The sequence below is a fragment of the Octopus bimaculoides genome, chromosome 25 (genome assembly GCF_046866305.1).
Source record: "Octopus bimaculoides isolate indiv1 chromosome 25, ASM4686630v1, whole genome shotgun sequence".
Taxonomy (NCBI): domain Eukaryota; kingdom Metazoa; phylum Mollusca; class Cephalopoda; order Octopoda; family Octopodidae; genus Octopus; species Octopus bimaculoides.
In genome coordinates this window covers 23,376,705-23,397,798 of record NC_142952.1, presented here as the reverse complement: position 1 = coordinate 23,397,798, position 21,094 = coordinate 23,376,705, and the positions used below count along the sequence as shown (strand labels likewise).

Genomic DNA, 21,094 nt, shown 5'->3' with positions numbered 1-21,094 from the left:
CCATTCATCAAATGTCAAGCTAGTGCCAGTGAGGTTTTAATTGACACCTCTCATCTGTCAGCTTTCAAAACCAAATCATAACATTCACACAAACACTGCCATTATCCCATCTCCAACATTCGTTTTACAAACTTAATTTATTTTATTTTCACAAATCAAAAAGCTTCTTTGCATTGAAATTCCATTATGGTCTCTTGGATTCTTAGCTTCTAGGTTATGGTCCTCCAGTTTCTCAGCCCAGCTGATTAAAAATGCAATATGCTCAATTCAGGCAGTACTTAATTAAAATAGTCAATTACATACCATATTTAATATACATATATAAGCGACAGAGGCTATATTAAAATCAAGAGGTAATATTTTAACCCACTTAAACATGGATGTTTTGTTGGAACAAAGTATACTGTGGTAGACCCCATGAAAGAAACTCTCCCATAGGCCTTTGGTTCAAAATGCCTTCTTGTTTATATCACTATGAGGGAAATAAATCCCCACCATCTCCAGCTTTGAGACCACCAGATCATGTGATTTCGATCTTCCTTGGTCTCATCAATGATGGACACTCAACTGCTAGGTACAGCAGCAACTCACCTCCCTGCCAATAATATATAGAAAAACAGTGCCAGAACAAGCACTGGTGTCGCAATTAACCAATGGGCTTGTTAAAAAAATGTATATTAGCGACAGAGGCAGTATTAATACTGAGACGTAATATTTATCCTCAATTAAACATCAATTTTCAGTTAGAACAAACTTTACTATGAGAGAAACTATCATAGGTTTTTGGTACAATACTTGTATATATATACACACTGTCAACAGGCCAGTTACTGCAATATTTGTCATGAAGTAATGTCTCTTACAGATTTTCTGAGTTAAAAACAATAAATATCAGAGAGAGAAGAAAATACTGCAGGTAAGCTCACCTAAACTTGTGCAGGTGGTGCCCTAACCCTAACCCTAACCAGAAACAAGCAAAAGATAAAAGGTATACGTAAAAGTAGACATAACAGTGTAGTTAAGAAATGCACTTTACAACTACTTGGCTCTGGTTTCAATCCTGCTGTACAACACTTTGGACAAGCATCTTCCACTACAGCCACAACAAAAATTTTTCAGAAACCCAACATATATTCGTGGCATCTCATCCACGTCTGTTTATTTGCTTTATTCTTTTCTATGTTGGCATGGGTTAGATGGGTATTTATTTGAGCCATTGTGCTTATGTTTAAACTGGTGTTGTTTATATTGTATCCCTTTATTCCTGCATAATCTAGCAGTTTGTCAAATAAGAATTGATAAAATATGGCTGTATTCCAATAACTGAGACCAGTTAAAGAATATAAAAATAAAAACCTGGAAATCACAATGTAATTTTAATGCAAAGAAGGTTTTTGACTTGTAAAATAAAATACATTAACTTCTAAAATGAATAGTGGTAGAGTTGAGGAGCTTGCTGGCCAACTGTCACCTTGAGTTCAGTCCCACTGCATGGCACCTTGAGCAAGTGTCTTCTACTATAGCCTTGCATTGAACAAAACCATGTGAGAAAACATGGTAGATGAAAACTGAAAGAAGCTTGTTGAGAGAGAGAGAGAGAGAGAGAGAGGGAGGGAGGGAGAGAGAGAGAGAGAAAGAGAGAGAGAGGGAGGGAGGGAGGGAGAGAGAGAGAGAGAAAGAGAGAGAGAGAGAGAGAGAGAGAGATAATTCACAAGACTTTTCATTTTTCATTATGATCATTTCAAGCCATCATGCACCAGTACCTCAAGGGTGAGATGCTGGACAAACAGTTGTGCTGCATCTTACACATGATGCTTTGGTGTCGGATGAGTTGAAACGATTACAGTGAATAATGAAGAGTCTTGTAAATTCCATTTTCTTTCCATGGATGGATGGATGGAAACAATTGCAGTGAATAATAGAGTGTCTCATGAATTCCATTTTCTTTCTCTCTTTTTTTTTATAAACTCTAAGGGCACAAAAGAATTCATGAAGTAAATCCAGTGGCATATATCTTTGTAACTGTTGATGACATCAGGTAGCCAAATACTGTGAACAGGCTTTCAACAGCATACTACAAGGTGTATATCCAAATATAGAATTATTGCTTTTACAGTGAAACATGGGCTATGACATCTGAGGACTTGCAACAAATGTGAATGTAACATCCATAGAGGTATCTCCCTTTTGTGTGTTGCCAAGAATATCCTTAGAAAGGCTATCTTATACAGACTAAATGATGCCCTTGCCAGCTTAGTGTTGCCTGAATCTCAGTGTGGCTTTCAGGCTGGTAGAGGCTCAGTGGATATGATTTTCAGCCAAAGGCAAACTGCAAGAAAAGGCTTGCAAGCACAACCAAGACCTTTTTGTCACTTTTGGAGATCAAATTAAAACTTTCAACACCAAATCTAGGGATGCTCTTTGGGTTGTCCTTAGAAAGCTAGGTGTTCCCAAAAGGATGTTCAATGTCATCATTTCTTTCCATCATAGGACGATGGCTTCTGTTGGATCTAGTGGGGACGTGTCTGGTTTATTCAGTCTCAAATGGGACAAAACAAGGTTGTGTTTTTGCACCACTCTTATCTGCTTTGTATCTCTCCATCATGTTGGAAACGGCATTTGAGGATGCTAAAGAAAGAGTAACATTTGAGTAAAGAACCGGTGGTAGCTTCTTCAACCAACAACACTCCAAAGCAAAATCTAAGACTTTGGTGTAAACAGTTCAAGATTTGCTCTTCGCAAACGATTGTGCACTTGTAGCACACACTCTTGAGGACATGTAATGGATTCTAAACTTCTCATGTGCATAGAAAGCTTTTGGTCTGACCATCAGCATCAAGAAAACTTGTCCATCAGTCCATTCATGACCATCCTCCCATTGTTGCCCCTACTATATATGTTGATGGGAAAGCATTAAAAACTGTTTCCTCCTTCACTTATCTGGATTCTATTGTGTCCAATAATGCTAAGATGGATAAAGAAATTAACTCCAGAATCAGGAAGGCTAGCTCCACTTTCAGTAAGCTTTATCACAGGCTTTGGAACAGCGACAACATATTGTTGAAGGTGAAAGTTGATGTATATAAGTCGGTGATTTTGGCATCATTGCTTTATGGTGCTGAATCTTGGACCCTATACTGAAAGCACATCAACCAGCTTGATGCTTTTCAGATGCGATGCTTGCGTACTCTCTCCAACATAAAACCAAGTGACCATATTCGTAACAGTTAGATGCTAACAAAATGCAACAGATCAGGTATTGAAACCATCCTCATCAAAATACATCTTTGATGGTCAGATCATCTTTTATGTATGAGTGATATCAGAATCCCAAAGCAGCTCCTCTTTGGCCAATTCCCAACAGGAAGATCAGTTGGAAGGCCATGCTTGGGCTTCAAAGACAAACTAAAAGACAATCTGAAGTGATGCAAAATTCCCTTTTCTACTTAGGAAAACAAAGCATTAGAACTCAGGACCCGGTGCCAGTTCTGCTTCTCCTCAGTTCAAAGATTTGAGCAAAATCAACTCCAACATCAGGACCAACTTTGTGTGCTGGCAAAATGTTGCTCTTCTAAATGGAACCCTTATCTGTCATTGTGGTTTTGTGGAACGAAGCAAAGCAGGCCTTGCTGTCCACTCAAGAAAACACACAGCAAATGATCCACAAGCACTCAAGCAAACTGAATCTTCAATTTGTTCCATTTGCCAATAGGTTTGCAAGGCACCAGCAGATCTCAAGAGACACATTCATGTCCACAGAACATAATTAACGCTTTATTTTACCATTTACCTTATTTGTCATTCATGACAAGAGAATCCATTATATATATATATATATATATATATATATATACACATTCTTTTATTCTTTCATTTGTTTCAGTCATTTGACTGCGGCCATGCTGGAGCACTGCCTTTAGTCAAACAAATCAACCCCAGGACTTATTCTTTGTATGCCTGGTACTTATTATATCGGTCTCTTTTGCTGAACTTAGCAGTTCGGCAAAACATCAGTTGTCAAGTGATGGTCGGGGAGACAAACACAGATACAAAGACACACAAACATATACACATATACATACAGGGTGTTCAATTTAAAAGTTGACTCGATTGTATTTATTAATAGTTATAAAGAATGTGCAATATTATGGACAAACCTACTTTTATTAAAATGCTTATTTAAAAGTTACAACGTCAAACGCGTGAGGATTGAGAGCATTTCAGATGCGAGTGTTTTGAGAATTTAGGTATCCCAATGGGTGAATCCAAGCCTCGTCACTGAAGAAGGTCATGTCAAGTTGGTTGTCATCCATGTTTTCTTGAAACCATTTGCAGTAATCCAATCTTTTGGTAAAATCAGCAGGAATAAGTTCATGTAAAGAAGACACATGGTATGGATGCAATTTCAGCAATTTGCGAAAAGCAGTATGGCAGCTGGCAACAGATAATCCAGTTTAATGAGACAAATGTTGCAGAGATTTCCTGGAATAGCGAAGAATTCGTTGATGGATATCTTCCACAACATCATCAGAAAGGCAGGTACGTCGGTGAATGTGTTTCTTGTTTTCAACTGAGCTCGTCTTCCTAAACTTTTCAATCAGAACATTAATCGCCTGCTTTGTTGGCGGAGGCATATTTGGATATTCACTCTTGAAATCAGTAACACAATTGTCAAAGGAGTAAATCCATCGCCCATTGATAAAACATCCTGATCTAAAATAAGATTCCACAATAAATGAACGTTGCTGCACTGATAACACCATTATGACTCCAGAAGAAATCTCGAATGAATGTGTTACACTTGTAAAAGGCTAAAATCAATTTGGCATGGCGAGCCAATCAGAGAGAGCCAATATTTTGACAGTTAATCAATTGAGTCAACTTTTAAATTGAACACCCTGTGTGTGTATATATATATATATATATACACACACACACAATGGGCTTCTTTCAGTTTCTGTCTGCCAAATCCACTCACGAGGCTTTCGTCAGCCCAAGGTTATAGAAGATACTTGCCCAAGGTGCCACAGTGGGACTGAACCCGGAACCATGTGGTTAGGAAGCAAGCTTCTTACCACACAGCCACACCTGCACCTATACACACACACACAAATATACATGCCTCTGTCCACTCCTTTTTCAACTGGGGTCTCCATGTATCTCCTCAATAGCAAGACCCCTCTATCATACTCTAACCTCTCATCACCCAGTACAAAGCCACCTCTCTCAAGACTATTCCTCACCCACTCAGTTAAGGGGCCTTGTCTTGTAAGTTACTTGATGACTTCATGAGTGCTGGTGTCAAGTACAAAGCCACTGGTATACTCTGTAAATTGGTTGGCATTAGGAAGGGCATCCAGCCATAGAAACCAAACCAAAGCAGGCATTGGAGCTGGCTGCAGTCTTCTGGCTTGCCTGCTCCTGTCGAACCTTCCAAGCCATACGAGCATGGAAAATAGGTGTTTAATAATGACGGTGATGATGATGACATAGACACACACAGAAAGAGAAAAAATAACAGTCAGTCAGGAAGAATGATGAAGGAGAGTGAGTTAGAGTAAAGAATAAAAGAATAACCGAAAGAAGACAAAATGAAACACAAGAAGATGGAGCAAGGCTTGAAGTTAAAGGGAAGCCATGTTCTATTTGATGAGTACTACATTAGTAAATATGTGTGCGTTGGAGCAAGAGATCTTAAACCACTTTAGCTGGCCTAAATTACTGAAACTTCATCGGATGTCTGCTGGATTTGAGTTTTAGTCAATCATATCAACCGCAACATTTTATCGATCTTTATTTTATATCTGTGAGAAGGAGAGGGAGAACAATTTAAATATCACTAATTTTATGTTTTAACTTAGTCATCATGTTACATTACTTTGTAATTTAGGAGAATAAAAATGTTCATCGTTTGTTATCATAGCACGTCCTATTAGTTTTGGTAAAATAGTATGAATTGGCTATTTCTTTGTGCTTTTGAAAATAGACTTCTAATCATATAGAATTGGCACCCCATCAGTTATGACAACAATGGTTTTAGTTGATCCAATCCACAGAACAGCCGGTTACAGTTTTAGGGTTTGGGTTAGGGAATTCCGTCCCTAACCGTAACCCTAACACCCTAGTGCAGATCGTGCGGGTGTTAATCCGAAAAATTACCGAATCGACAGAGTTTGAGACAAAATGTCTTACAATACTTACTTGCGTCCCTTTATACTGGGAGTTCTAATCACACTGAGATCAACTTGGCATTTCATTCTTCCGGGGTCTCTTCATATATTTTATTTTAATTAGTCTCATCTAGGATACTGTATAAGAATAGTTAACTTAATGGCGGAGGTAAAGAATACGCACACCACCCGTTTTCGGTGTAACCCTAACCCTAAACACTGGGCGAGCGTATTCTTAATAAAAGATAAAGTTGATAACCCTAAACCCTAGACACCTAGTGTGCGTCTTTTTAACCTTCGCCGCTTTATTTTCATCGGTCCCAGAATGATAAAAGGGGCTAATGCAGTTTCTCACCTCTCGAATATATTTGTCAACTACATGTGGCGGTCTTTTGGGGGTGGGGATTGCATATTCGTAATCTCCGACATCTAAAACAGGAATCCGAAAAAAATTATTCAAAGAGAGGTGCGAACCTGCATTAGCCCCGGATAAAAGATCGCCAAGATAAAGTTGATAAGTGGAGCCATGGTATGTCGATAAAATAAAGTACCAGTCAAATACTGAAGTCAGTTTGTATTGCTTATAATTAATTGATCATAAGATGTAAACAGAATCACAAATAAAAGATTGTTTCTTCTCATCACGCAAATATGAAGATTTGTGTTAACAAATTTTGATTCTATTAAAAAAATTAAAGAAATATAAATACAGATTAATATAGACATTATGCCTTACCTTTCTTTTCCTAATTATATTTTAATGTATGACTATGATGTCCAATATATCAGAATTAGAACTTTCTGCGGATTTTTACGGAGATTCTAAACAAACAAAACATCAAAATCCCCGCCATTTCCCCGAGATCTCGCGAGATCTCAGGTACCATCACCATCGTCATCACCATTGTCATCATCATCATCGTCATAATTAACTTTCTCATAACTTAGTTTCATTTTCTTTTCTTGGTTTCAAATTTTAGGGAAGTGGTTAAATATTTAACTCGTACTTATACTTTATCGACCTCGAAAAGATGAAGGGCAAAGTTGAACTCAGAACGTAAAGACGGACGGAATGATTTATGGTAATTAGGAAAGTTTTCTAAACGGTTTTAGTTTATTATAATTTTTCTGAAGACCGAAATAATAATAATAAAACCTTTCACTGAAACTTAGGTACCACAGAGACCCAGGTTTTTATAATTATATCTGGTATAGGCACAAGACCTGAACTTTTAGGGCAAGTGGCTAGTCAATAACAGTACTTGATAGTAATTTATTTTATCGACCCGAAAGGATGAAGAAGTCAACCTTAGCGGTATTTGAACTCGGGATGTAAAGAGCCGGAAGAAATACCGCAATGCATATTTTCCGACGCTCTAACAATCCTGCTAACTCACCGCCTTCTCTTTTACAATTAATAAATTTGTGGCAATTAGGAAAATATTCTTAACGATTTTAGTTTATTATAATTTTTCTAAAAGAGGAAATAATTTAATTAAAAACAATATCTTTTTCTAAAACTCAGGTATCATAGGGTTACTTAAGTCTCGGGTTTATATAATAACAGTGAGAAAAGGGGAAGAAGCATGATTTGCGATTGAATGGCATTCGTTTTGTTCTCACGAACAAACATCTATGAGGGGGAAAAAGGAAATATCTGGTGGGAAATACAGCAGGAAGACTGGAAATTTATTTGGTATCAGGCCACAGATTTATATGGCAGTAATTAATTAGTGTCGGGGTGGGGTGTTTGTGTATGTGTGTGTGTTTGTGAGAGAGAGAAAACTTTTATGGGCATACCTACACAATAATGCCCCCTGATTTTGTGTCCTCATAACTTTCAGAAATATGCATATTTTTAAATGAAATTTTCTACAAATAACTTTCAGATAATTTAAAGTAAGATTATATCGGAATTTAATGTGAAAAAGGTTGAGGGAGGGAGAAGATATTCACTGAGGACTATTCCTCCCATGGAATTTGCTAAATGAATATTATTCTTAATAAGAAGAAATTTTCCAGAGAAAGCGGCATAATTTGGAAAAAAATTATCATAGGTGAACTTGTTGGTATGCTATGGGCCTAATCCCTGCTATTTCTGTCATACTAAACGACCATAAGGGATGGGCTACTTTCGAGTTTGTTTTAAAAAAAGGAAGAGAAAGTTTTTCCCCACAAATTCCGATATAATCGTTATCTACGTCATCTGAAACTTTATCGGAGAAAGTAAAGAATACGTACACCCGATGTTTAGGGTTAAGGTTAGGGGTGGATGTAAAGAATGTGAACCGCACCCGCTTTCGTTTTTTTTTTTTTTACAGGATCCCCCATTTTCGAGTACGGAGATTTTGATTCTGCAGAAAAAAAGGCATTTAAAAATTGTAATTTCCCCATCACCACCACCACCACTACTCCCCTCCCCACAAATTCTTAAATTTTCACTTTTTTTAGAAATTTTTTTTTTTGCGAAATACGTAGAAAATACGTATTTTGCAAAAAAGAAAAACAAAATTCTGAAAAGAATGAAAAATTAAGAATTGGAGCGGGGAATTAAAATTTTTAAATGCTGTTTTTTTTTCGGGGTGGGGATTGCAGAATCAGAATTTCCGTATTCGAAAATGGGGGATTCTGTAACAAAAAAAAGTGGGGTGCGGTTCACATTCTTTACGTCCTCCTTCTTTACCTCCACCATGTTATCTACGCCATCTGAAATCGATCCCAGTACTTAGTCGATTTATTGACGAACCGCTAAGTTACAGGGGACATAAACAAACAACGGTTGTCAAGTGGTAGTGCGAAGTCAAACAAACAGATATACACACACTCGCATGTGCATACTATATCGTGTTTACTTGTCTTTATATATTATGACATAACAATTATATAATTAATTGTAGAAAACTTCATTAAAAAATATCCAGTATTTGGAAAATTATGAGGAAACCAAGCAGGGGTGCACACTTATGTTATGCCAAATAATGTTCGTTGATTTTATAAATATAAATATATCTTATAAATATATATATATATATATATGTAACTTTTTTGTGTACGTGAGTTTGTATGTATGTATGTATGTCTTCTATTTTTTAATCATTATAAATCTTCCACTGTGGAGGCTCCATCTTTGCGATGTAGTTAACACAGACAAATTCACGTTTGGAACTTGAGAAAAGTCTTGCATATTTTTACTGTTCCACTCTCAGATTGCACTTATAATGTACGAGTTAGCCGGTCGATTTCTCTTTCTGAAAATCCCAGTTTATCCAGATTCTACTTTAAGCATTTACTAACAAAATCTAGTGCTCCAATTATTATTGGTATGAATATGAATTCATAGTCTGGATATAGAAGCTGGAGGTTTCGTAGCATTTGTCCATAGATATCCTCTTTTTCTTTGATTATCAAAAAGATATTTATATCTGCAGGGCAGCTGATCTCTATGTTGGTACATACCTTTTCCCTTTGTCCCAAACAACAATATCTGGCCTGTTATGTTTACATTTCACAAAACTTTTGATGGGAATATTCGACCAGTATTCCTTGAGTTGGTATCTATGAATGTATTCCATAACATAGGGATTTTCTAAGTTTCTTTCAGGACAGTCTTTTTTGCGGATGACATTGTAAATTGTTTTAGCAATAACATCGTGCCGCATAGGGAGGGAGTAGCGTGATGATATTTTAAGACAGCTGCTAATCACATGCGTGATGTCTTCCACAGAAACATGACATAGCCTACACATGCGGTTGCACCTTGGGATTACAAAAGCATCACTGTCTCCCTTGTTCACCAGGTACTTTGTGGCAATTTCATGTTCCTAGATTGCAAATGCATAGCCTTCAAAGTGAGATGTGATGTAGTGGTATTGTGTTCAAGAAAGGCTGCGCTTCATGTCAATTCTACTGTCTTCTTCAAGTTTCCATGCATAGTCTTTTTTTTTTTTTTTTTTGTATGCTGAATGCTTTCCATCCAGGTTTTCGCTGAGGTAAGAGAGCCCAGCTGTTTTAGAACTGTATAGATCATCAGGAAGAGAGTGCTTCTTGAACAATGTTGCTCACTTCACTTTTCAGCACTGCATTTATATATTTACTAGCTGTTGGAGCCGGCGTTGCTCGTGTTTTCCGGATTGAAGTTAAGCCCACCTCTGACAAAAAATGCAAAAGCTGCAGGAAAAATAACATCGTTATGGGAATTTCCATTCAAACGCCTGATTGAGCTCACAAAAATTGATACTGACTGAGCATTATTGAGTTTTCGAGAAATTCCGGACTTATTTGAACTACCTATGTGCCAAAAATGTGATCTGCTTATGTGCCAAAAATCATTAAAATCGGTTGGACGGTGTGGGAGGAGTTACAGTAACCCCAAACACACACACACACACACAGACACCATTACACATTTATGTATATAGATTATTGCTGCTGTTGTTTAGTAGGTAATGCCTGAGTGATACCATAAGGCATTCGAGAGCCGTCTGCACTGATCTCAGACCTCTACCACCTTCATTTCTTCTTAGGTAGAGCCTGTCAACATCACCATTTCTGTGGAAGTTCCCAGTTGTTGTCAGGATTTTGCGGGTTTTGATATCTATGGGGTGGATTTCCTCTGCAAACCAATCAAGTATCCCAAATGTTGGGATCAGCACTGCTACTGCAAATGCATTTTGTTGTAAGAGGAGAGTTCCAACTACCAATTTTCCTAAGTCTGGTGTAATATTCTCGAGTCACTCTATCTCTATTCACAGTGCTTTCATATGATACATTTTCGTCTTTGCCTAGATACTTGTAATATTCTTTGTGTGGAATGGGGGAGATAGAGAAACCGTTGATGCACCGATTTTGGGTTTGGTGACTTTCCTCGTTCTATAACCAAATGTATGTATGTATTTCGGGACGGTCATTTTTGTTTGTTTGTTTGCTAAATAAACACACTTACTATATATTCATTCTTCACTCATTTGTTAGTGTTCTTATCTTCACTCATGTCCATTGTCCGGAAATTGCTCGTCACACATCTGTGACCTCCTCAGCGAGACTTTCTGGCCTCGTGTGAAACACGAGTAAAGAAAGAATATATAGTGCGTGTGTTTATTTGACAAAGAAAAAAAAAAAAAGGACCATCCCGAAATACAACAATATCTGTTTCAACACACGATTTCACATCAGGAATCTTGCAACACAAATTGATAACCGTATATATATGTGGCGTATTCTACTGGAGCGAAAGAGGGAACGCTCTTTTATTCTTTTACTTGTTTCAGTCATTTGACTGCAGCCATGCTGGAGCACCGACTTTAGTCGAACAAATTGATCCCTGGACTTATTCTTTGTAAGCCTAGTACTTATTCTATCGGTCCCTTTTGCCGAACCGCTTGGTCACGGGGGCGTAAACACACCAACATCGGTTGTCAAGCGACGGTGGGGGACAAACACAGACATACAAACATATACACATATATATATATATATATATATATATATATATATACGACGGGCTTCTTTCAGTTTCCGTTTACCAAATCCACTCACAGGGCTTTGGTGGGCCCGGGGCTATAATAGAAGACACTAGTCCAAGGTTTCACGCAGTGGGACTGAACCTGAAACCATGTGGTTGAGAAGCAAGTTTCTTACCACACAGCCACGCTTGATCCTATATAATACATACATACATACACACACACACTCACATATATATATATATATCTGTAAATAATATGTGACAATTATTCGGTAGCCATGATAAAACTCCGAGTTTTGGATGTCGGGGTGGAAACCCACGCCGCCATCTCTTGTCTTACCTTTTCTATCAATATATATATATATATATATATATATATATATATATATATATATATATATATATATATATATATATATATATATATATATATATATATATATATATATATATATATATATATATATATATATATATTAAATATATACTTTTATAAAACAAATTTTACAAAATATATAGTATCTGTTAACAGTCTTAGCAAGAAGCTCACAGTTGAGTTTTTGTATATATATATGTATACATGTCTCTTAAAGGACAGAGCTCAAAATCAATGCATTGAAGATACTTTATTGCAGCAACAATTATAATAACAGAAACAACCACAATAGGCCAAACCTATGCACATTTCAATAGGGTATCCCGGAAAAATAAACCACATCATAAGATGTCTCGCAAAATATTGTAACAAATTACAACATATTACAAATTTCTGGATACTCCATCTCATCAGGGTCGCATTATTGAAATGTGCATAGGTTTGGCTTATTGTGGTTGTTTCTGTTATTATAATTGTTGCTGCAATAAAGTATCTTCAATGCATTGATTTTGAGCTCTATCCTTTAAGAGACATGTATACATATATATATATATATATATAAATATATATATATATATATATATATATATATATATGTGTGTGTGTGTGTATGTATGTAGTTGGAGGCGTGGCTCTGTAGTAAGTAGCTTGCTTACCAACCACATGGTTCAGGGTTCATTCCCACTGCGTGACACCTTGGGCAAGTAAGTGTCTTCTACTATAGCCTCTAGCAGATGAAAGCCTTGTGCGTGAATCTGGTAGGCGGAAACTGAAATAAGCCAATCGCATGTGTCTGTGTTTTTTTTAGTGTCTGTTCCCTACAATCGCTTGACAATATGGCGGTCGCCATATATCCTTCCATAACGGCTACCTCTGATGAGCGCAGGATTACATAATCGGACAGTTACCTAACACTCTGGTGAATCCCTAGCGCAAAACTGATTGGTAAGATCAGCCGAAATGGATATATAATACTGTACACTTCGGTTAATATATCCACTCTATTGAGAGATGTACGAGTGCATTTTTCCTGACTTATGGACTCTTAGGCGACTTACACACGCACGCGCGCGCACACACATACATACATACATACATACATTGGCAGTTGTGGAAATCAGCTGTCCAGCGGATGTTAACATAAAGCTGAAGATCTGTGGAAAAAAAAGCGAATAACTGCGCTGAACTATTGAGAAATCTGAAGTTACTCTATCCAGATTACAAGTTCAGGTTTATACCTGTAATTATTGGGGCACTGGAATATGTAACACACTGTCAAAAATACCAATCTTGAGAAATTAGGCTTCTCAAAACCAGAAAGGAGAAAGCTGATTTGAAGTCTACAAATCCAAGCCATCACTGGAACTGTAAAAATCTGTAAAACTTTTCAGAAGTTTATCATTTAGCTTATATATGAGTATGCCTAAATATGCATGAGATGACACACATAAAACAAAACATACAAATCTGCACATATACATACATACAAAATACCTTGTTGATGTTATTGAAATTCCAATGCAGGTGGCTTCGATCTAGTTTAAAAACGGAATTTTTCTTTATTGGCAAGAAATCTTGGTATAAACTGAATAATGATACACACACATACACACACGTTTAGTTTTCTAGTTTGATAAGATGAAATTGTCTTGATGGATACATCCAATGAAAATCTTATTTCTGAAATTTAAAACCATTGTGACTCTTCGACTTAAGCAGGATGTGTGTTCATTCTTCCACACAGAGTCTATAGATCGTTAATTCATTTACATATGGCTCTGATTTCCCGGGGACCTTCTTCTATTTGATATTATAGCGTTGTTGTTGACCTTCGGTTTCTATGTATGGCTTAATAACTTCTTGTTGTTTTTTTAATCAGTGTCTCTGAATGATGAGTCATATTTATAAAAATAATTTTCTTGAAGTCACTTTCGCACATACCAATATACTTTATCTTATCAGTCATTCCATTTAGTGTGGTTGAAATGACTTCTGCTTCGTTTATATCTAACTTGACATTACTTGATCAAGTGGACATGATTTTGGTATCTGCCAGTATAATTTGGAATAGTTTGTTTGATGGATCTACTCAAGACTATTGTCTTCGTGTTGGGACTCCAACTAAAGATGATCTTCACAGAACAAGTTCAAAATGTTTTTTATACATACGGTCTTCTGGGAAATACTTATCTAGCAAAGCCAGGAACTTTTTCCCTAGATTAGTCTTTAACCTTTATAGTAAAAGGTGGGGCGAACCATGTCATTTTCCTATCTCTATTCTTAAGTTATGGATGTGTGTTGTTTGGGGTATATGAGATCTTATTTTGGAATCGACTATCTGTTGGGGCCCTTTTGTAGTATGGCACCACCTTATCGAAAATTTCTCTAGAAGTAAGAGTAGGAATTTTCGTATTAATACTAAGTACATTAAGAAAAAAAAAAAAAAGAAATACGGATAGGAGTGTCATGGTTGCTCGTTTATATATGTAAATTTCTCACCTAGAATCATGTATAGGCTATGTCATGTTTCTGTGGAAGACATCACGCATGTGATTAGCAGCTGTCTTAAAATCAACTTCAGATTGTCAGCTACTGTAATTTTAAGGCCTGTATTGTTAAACATGGCTATAAAATTTGTACCAAAGATATCCAGGATAGGCCATCACAGCTGTGAGATATTACTAATATTTCGTCTTAGGGTAAAGCTATGTTAAAGATAGGGGATTTCGTTTAACGAAGCAACTGTTCGAGTCCGAACTTTCCATATTAATTTGTCATGCATTAATACAACTACTTGCAGACATGGCAGTGTGATTAAAAAGCTCGCTTTGCAGCTACGTGGTTTCGAGTTCACTCCTACTGCGCACCTTGGGCAAGTGTCTTCTACAACAGTCCCGGACGTCCAGTTCCTTGTGAATTAATTTATGTGTGTGTGTGTACATATACATAGATTTACACATACATATGTATATGCACAAAAACTTTGCGGGTTCGCTCTCACTGCATGGTATCTTTGCCCTCCTATAGCCCCGGGCCGACTAAAAGATTTATGAATGCACTTGATTGACGGAAACTGAAAGAAGCCCGTCATATATATATATATATATATATATATATATATATATATATATATATATATATATATATATATATATATATATATATATATATGTGTGTGTATGTATGTATGTATGTATGTATATATGTATGTATGCATGTGAGACAAATGAGGGAGCGCGTTGGGATTTAAAGTCAGAAAGAAAAAGGCCGCGACTAAATAGCGTAAGGTATTTAATACGACCCAACAGATTTTGCTAATTATAACATAGCAGAAATGCCCTGTATTTTACGGGAGGGGTAAATGTAAGGAACTAACTACTTATGCACCGCAAAAGCCATAATTTATTTTGCACACATTACAGAATACTTTCGTGCTGTAAAACATAATTACATCTTTTGCTGGACCCTTAGTTATTAATTGTTAATAATTGGTGTTAAAGGTAAATTTAGTCAATGCTAAAAATTAAATTACCATAGTGCTATAATTTTCATTATAGCACTATGTTAATTTAATTTTTAGCATCTTTCGCTCTCCCTCCCCACTCTCGCTCTCACACGACAACATTTTAAATTAATTTTTCATTTTACTCAGTATAAAATATGATTTAACAAAAGTAATATGACTATGACATTTACTAAAAGCTTTCAGTTTTTGCAAAAAGCATTTGAGGAGTTTGTTACTTTTGTTGGTAGAGGAGGTGTACTTCGAAGCTTCGCCTGGTTAGTATATAGTTTAAGAAGCTATCCAAGCGAAACTTCTAAGTCACTCTTATCTTTTACTATCCAAAATAAATACTGAGTCGTTTATTCGGCATAACTACAGAATTCTGCCCCACCGACTTTGGATGATCATAACTTTTTAAAAAATGAATGTTTTTTAATGAAATTTTCTACAAATATCTGTTATATCATCTAGATTCCGAATATATAAAATTTTTTGGGGAAAAGTGTTTTAGGAGGGGGTAGAATGGGGAATTTCGAAAAAATCACCGAAGTCCACTTCAATTCATCTTAACTTTCAAGAAAATGGATATTTTTTTAATGAAATTCTCTACAAATATACCTCGGACTATGTAGATTCCGAAAACATAGGAATTTCGGAGGAAAACAATTGGGGGTTATTTTTGAGAACCGTTCCCCACTCGCGGATGTTTCTGAACAAATCGTCAATATTTGTTTCATTTTCTCCGTTTTGTACATCCGTAGATTTCTACCACACACGTAATTAAAGAAGTTCAAAGGGGAATTTTTCCATTCAATATCATGTTTATTATAGAGAGTATGTAACAAATTATACTTTACACTTCTATATTTAACTGTGCGTGTATATTTCTTATTTTTACTTTTGGTGTCTTCTGCCTTTCTATGAGAATCGCTTACCTGGGAATTTACTTAAAGTGAAAAAAAATCGTATGCAACAGATAAGTCGTCTTAATAGCATATTTCTGTGTACCAGACCTTTAGCTGTTATTTTTAGCATAACGAGTTTTCTGGTGAGGACTTCGTCTGCCTTCATTGCCTGCTTGTTGCTTCAGTAGAAATCTACGAATGCACAAACGGAGAAAATGAAACAAATATGGACTTGTTCAGAAACACCCCCGAGTGGGGAACAGTTCTCAAAAATAACCCCCAATTGTTTTCCTCCAAAATTCCTATGTCCTCGGAATCTACATAGTCCGAGGTATATTTGTAAAGAATTTCATTAAAAAATATCCATTTTCTTGAAAGTTAAGACGAATTGAAGTGAACTCCGGTGAATTTCCCTAAATTCCCAACCGCAACCACTCCTAAAACTTCCCCCTCCCCCAAAATTTGTATATTCGGAATCTACGTGATATAACACATATTGGTAGAAAATTTCATATATATATATATATATATATATATATATATATATATATATATATACATGTGTGTATGTGTATAAATACTATATTTGCAAGCATTTCAGATACTTACACACACACAAATATATATATATATACACACATGCATATACAGGAATACACACATCTCTCGCATCAATAATCAGCGACGTTGAAGTCAAAAGTTACATTAAAGAAACCTTAGGCTCTAATATAAACTTCATTTTCTGAATTGAATACTTTTTTTCTTTTTACCCTTTTGTGAACTGAAATTCACCTACATCTGCGTTTATATTATACTTTTTCTGTTCGTATTATTTTTAGGAGTTTCACATTCCGAAGGGTTTAATGAAGCAGAAAAATCTGGACAGGTCTTAAGTGGACCACCGCAAATAATGATCGTTTCCTTCTCAAATTTTCTTGGTGTCAATGACTCCCTCCTCTGTCATATCCCCTTTACTTCTCTATCTCCCTCTCATGCTCCCTTTACTTTATCTTCCTCTTTCTCTCCCTCTTATGCTGTCTACTTTCTCTCTATTTTTCTCTCATATTCCTTTTACTCTCTCACACCCAATTCGTTTCCTTGTTTCGTCACCTCTTTCATTTCCTTCTAATTTCTTAACTTTTCTCTTTTACTCCGGTTTTTTTCTTCTACCTCAATTTCAGTTTAGCAACAACTCTTTCATCTCCGATCTATAATGCTATTCATTTCATAAAAAAAAAAATTATAAACGCCTCTTTATCCTTCTGTCTTCGTTAAACATACCTATGAGAAATACCTACGCACAAAACTGTCAGCTCTTGAATTACTGTAACTTCTGCTTGTTATTAATAAAAACGAATATATATACTCGTGTTTTTACTCTATTTTCATATCTGCATCCCCCCGCCCCTCACGACAGACAGACAGATAGAGAGATAGATAGAGATATAGATAGATAGAGAGATAGATAGATAGATAGATATAGTGAACTCTAACTGGTTCATAATATCGAGATGTTTAAGCGAAATGATATCTATATCTTCTGACTTCGATGAACTCTCTCTACTCTGGTTCATTCATTTCTATATCCCTTTACTTCACGCTATAATACACTTTCTCTCGTTATTCACTCCATCTCTGTGTTTAGTGCACTTGAACGTTCTTGTTTACATCCTCCCCGCTTTCCTATACACATCCCCCCTCTTTCTCTACCCTGCTCGATCTCTCACCTTCTACGCCCATATCTATCTACCTATCTATCTTTCTAATCCTTAACGCTTTTACCACCAGCACCGTCACGACCACTTCCACTCATCCTCTCTCTCCAACTCTTGCCACACATTCTCTCTTTCTCTTCCTCCCCTTCCCTCTCTCTTTTCCATCTCATATTACTCTACAATATTTTTCACCTCTTCCTTTTACCTATTTATAGACCTTTGCCCCTCCTTTTTCACCGAACACGCACACACACACACATATATATATATATATATATATATATATATATATATATATATACAAACACGCATACATTTACACATATTCATATACATTATATGCACTGCATATCTTTATTGTTTAAAACTGTTTTGTCATTATATCAACACTATCATAATCACTATCGTTATCACTACCACCATCACTACAATTAACAACATAGTAGTGCCCGGCTTTTCCCCCTCCCTCTATATGTTTGGGTGAGAGCATTCTGCTGCAGAGCAACCATCCTCCACCGACCAACCTGACAGTACATACACACGCACACACAGACATATATATTCATATACACTCGATTAACTCAGCATTTAGTCTTGTAATATTCAGAGTGTTGTGGTGTAGTTTACTGCAGACATTCTAAAGCAAAACTACCATTCACCTCTTCACCATACAGATTCACAGTGAGTAAGCGATTTTATTTCCTCAAATTAATGTTGCATATATCTATCATGTATATATAATTTCTCAATGTAATTGCATTTATTTATTAATTTATGTAAACCATTAGACATAGTGATTATACATATTTACAGCTGTCGATATATAATATATATATATATATAATTATATACCGGTGCATATATTCTAATTGTGTAATTCACATCTTTTTTCATAAATATCATACTACATTTTTATTTTATGTGTATATATATATATATATATACACATTAATTATATATATATAGCTATATACGTAAAAGCATAATCCTCCTTATTGCCTTTACCGGTTTAGAAGCCTTAACCAAGAAGTCTATGTGGTTACCCGACCTATTAGAAGTGGAAACTGAAACTCCTTCAAACCATACCTTGCCTACAGTCTTCATTAAAAAAAGGGCCTGAGACTGGATAATGTGTTTCTAGATAGATTATTTGAAACAAAGACTGTAGTGATCACAGCTGGAACGTCTCTGATCGTAAGTCTATTCAATCGATTAGAGCTGACCTGGGGCAAAACAACAAGCTACGTTAATTTCTTTTTTTAATTATGATTATTTTTAATAATAATAATGATTGTTTCTAACACAAGATCTGAAATTTTGTGAGAGTGTGTTAGTCAATTATATCAACCCCGGTACTTGAATAATTTTCTTTTCTCACTTCGTACTTGTGCCTCATGTAGGCATAGTAGGATAGCTCTGTAGTTAAGAAGTTCGATTCCCAGTGAAGTGGCTTTGAGGGTAAATGTCTTTATTGTAGGGTCGAGTTGATTAATTCCTTGAATGTGAAAGTCGAAAGATAGAAATCGGTGCAGAAGCCATAACGCTCGCGTATACAATCAGTATATATGTGCATATATATATTAACCGGTGATGTGTGCTCGTGATAAGCATAAATTATTCGATAAATGGAGCTGAAATAAGTCAGTATGATTGTGTGAAGCCCTTAAAGGCTGTACCTCATCATGGCCAAGGCCTACTAACTGAAACCCTGTGCCATGTTCAGTCGCAAACACCTCTTTCGCCCTTTTCAATTAAGATCGAGTAAATACTGCAATTGCTTTGTTTTTCTTGGTGATTTATTGTAGGCAGGGCAGCACCCACGATATTTAGGATATCCAACTCGCTAAGAGGAAGAGAGTAGATTATCCTCGGACCCAAGATCTGATTCGAAAGATTAAAACAGCGCGAACTCCGTTATAAGTAACTAAAGGCTAGGTGCAATAAAAAAAATATAAAAAATGGGGTATATCCCTCAGTTCCATCCATCAAATTTCATTCACAAGGCTTTGGTCGACTCTTAAGGTTCTTTGCGGCGGGATTGAACCTAAGGCTATGTTGCAAAGCAAACTTCTTAAAAATAGCCATAAAATAGTAATTTCCACAATTTTTACGCGGCTGGTGGTCCCTAACTGTTGTTAATCCCAGGTCAGCTCTGATCTAGTATTCTGTATGATCAAAAGCATTCCTGCTAGGACTATCCCATCTCTTAGTATGTAGGACTGTATAAGCTGATGTATCCTTTCCTTGTTTTTAAGTGGTTCAACTTGATTTGAGGAAAGTTTAGATGGAATTTGTTGCAGGTCAGACCATCACGTAGACACTCCTTTGTTGAGCGTCGCATGAGCTATCGTGGTCGCCCAACATTCTAGTAGTAGCAGCCAAATCTCCTTCATCACATTCCCAACGTTTGAAATAAGGGAAAATTATTCTGGATAGTGTACTCTAGATGCAATGTCTGAAAATATGAAGTGCATGTCTGGATTGTCTTTCATTATAGATGTGTTTGATATACGCTGAGTATATCAAACACATCTATAATGCCTGTCCCAAATATTTTCATAAGTTTGTCCTAAACGTCCATGCTTGTTTTTAGACTTTTGGTTGTCTCTTGTTTTCTGTATTCTGAGTAATATAAAGCTTTCCTTTCATAAGTTCCAGGTTACTGTAGTGGTTAAGAAAAAATTGGGAATTTATATTATATATGCGACATGGACGCCAGGGAAATATGTCTTGTGTATTACATATGATATGCAGTTAAGTAAAGGGTTAACACAGACATGATGATCACAACTGGAATGTTATTAAGTTAGCTCTGGGACTAATCAACAACAATGTCATAGAATAGCACCTGTAATTTCATGCTATTTATCTATTGAGTTCAGTAAGTTAGCATGGAGGTAGTTATCCAGAAGGGACCTGTTCTCAGGCCTGTCGTATAAATTATATAAATCTCAAGGCA

At 36.2% G+C, this 21,094-nt stretch overlaps 2 protein-coding genes across 4 annotated transcripts in view; one reads left to right on the top strand and one right to left on the bottom strand.

The window, feature by feature from the left end:
• The window catches only part of LOC106878681 (ATP-dependent DNA helicase Q4), an 18,617-nt gene extending 11,576 nt beyond the window's left edge, over nucleotides 1-7,041 (bottom strand). The window contains exon 1 of the mRNA XM_014927965.3: nucleotides 6,907-7,041. The gene's annotated coding sequence lies outside the window, so the exon portion shown is untranslated. The remainder of the gene's footprint in view (nucleotides 1-6,906) is intronic.
• A 98-nt stretch (nucleotides 7,042-7,139) lies between these two features.
• The window catches only part of LOC106872918 (putative aminopeptidase NPEPL1), an 88,146-nt gene continuing 74,191 nt past the window's right edge, over nucleotides 7,140-21,094 (top strand). The window contains exon 1 of one of the 3 annotated variants that reach the window (XM_089342156.1): nucleotides 7,140-7,252. In XM_089342156.1, the coding sequence (XP_089198282.1) occupies nucleotides 7,250-7,252 (3 nt within the window). In that variant the 5' untranslated portion in view covers nucleotides 7,140-7,249. Of the gene's footprint in view, nucleotides 7,253-18,459; nucleotides 18,821-21,094 lie in introns of those variants that run through there. The other 2 variants (XM_052976436.2, XM_089342157.1) reach the window with 2 other exon arrangements.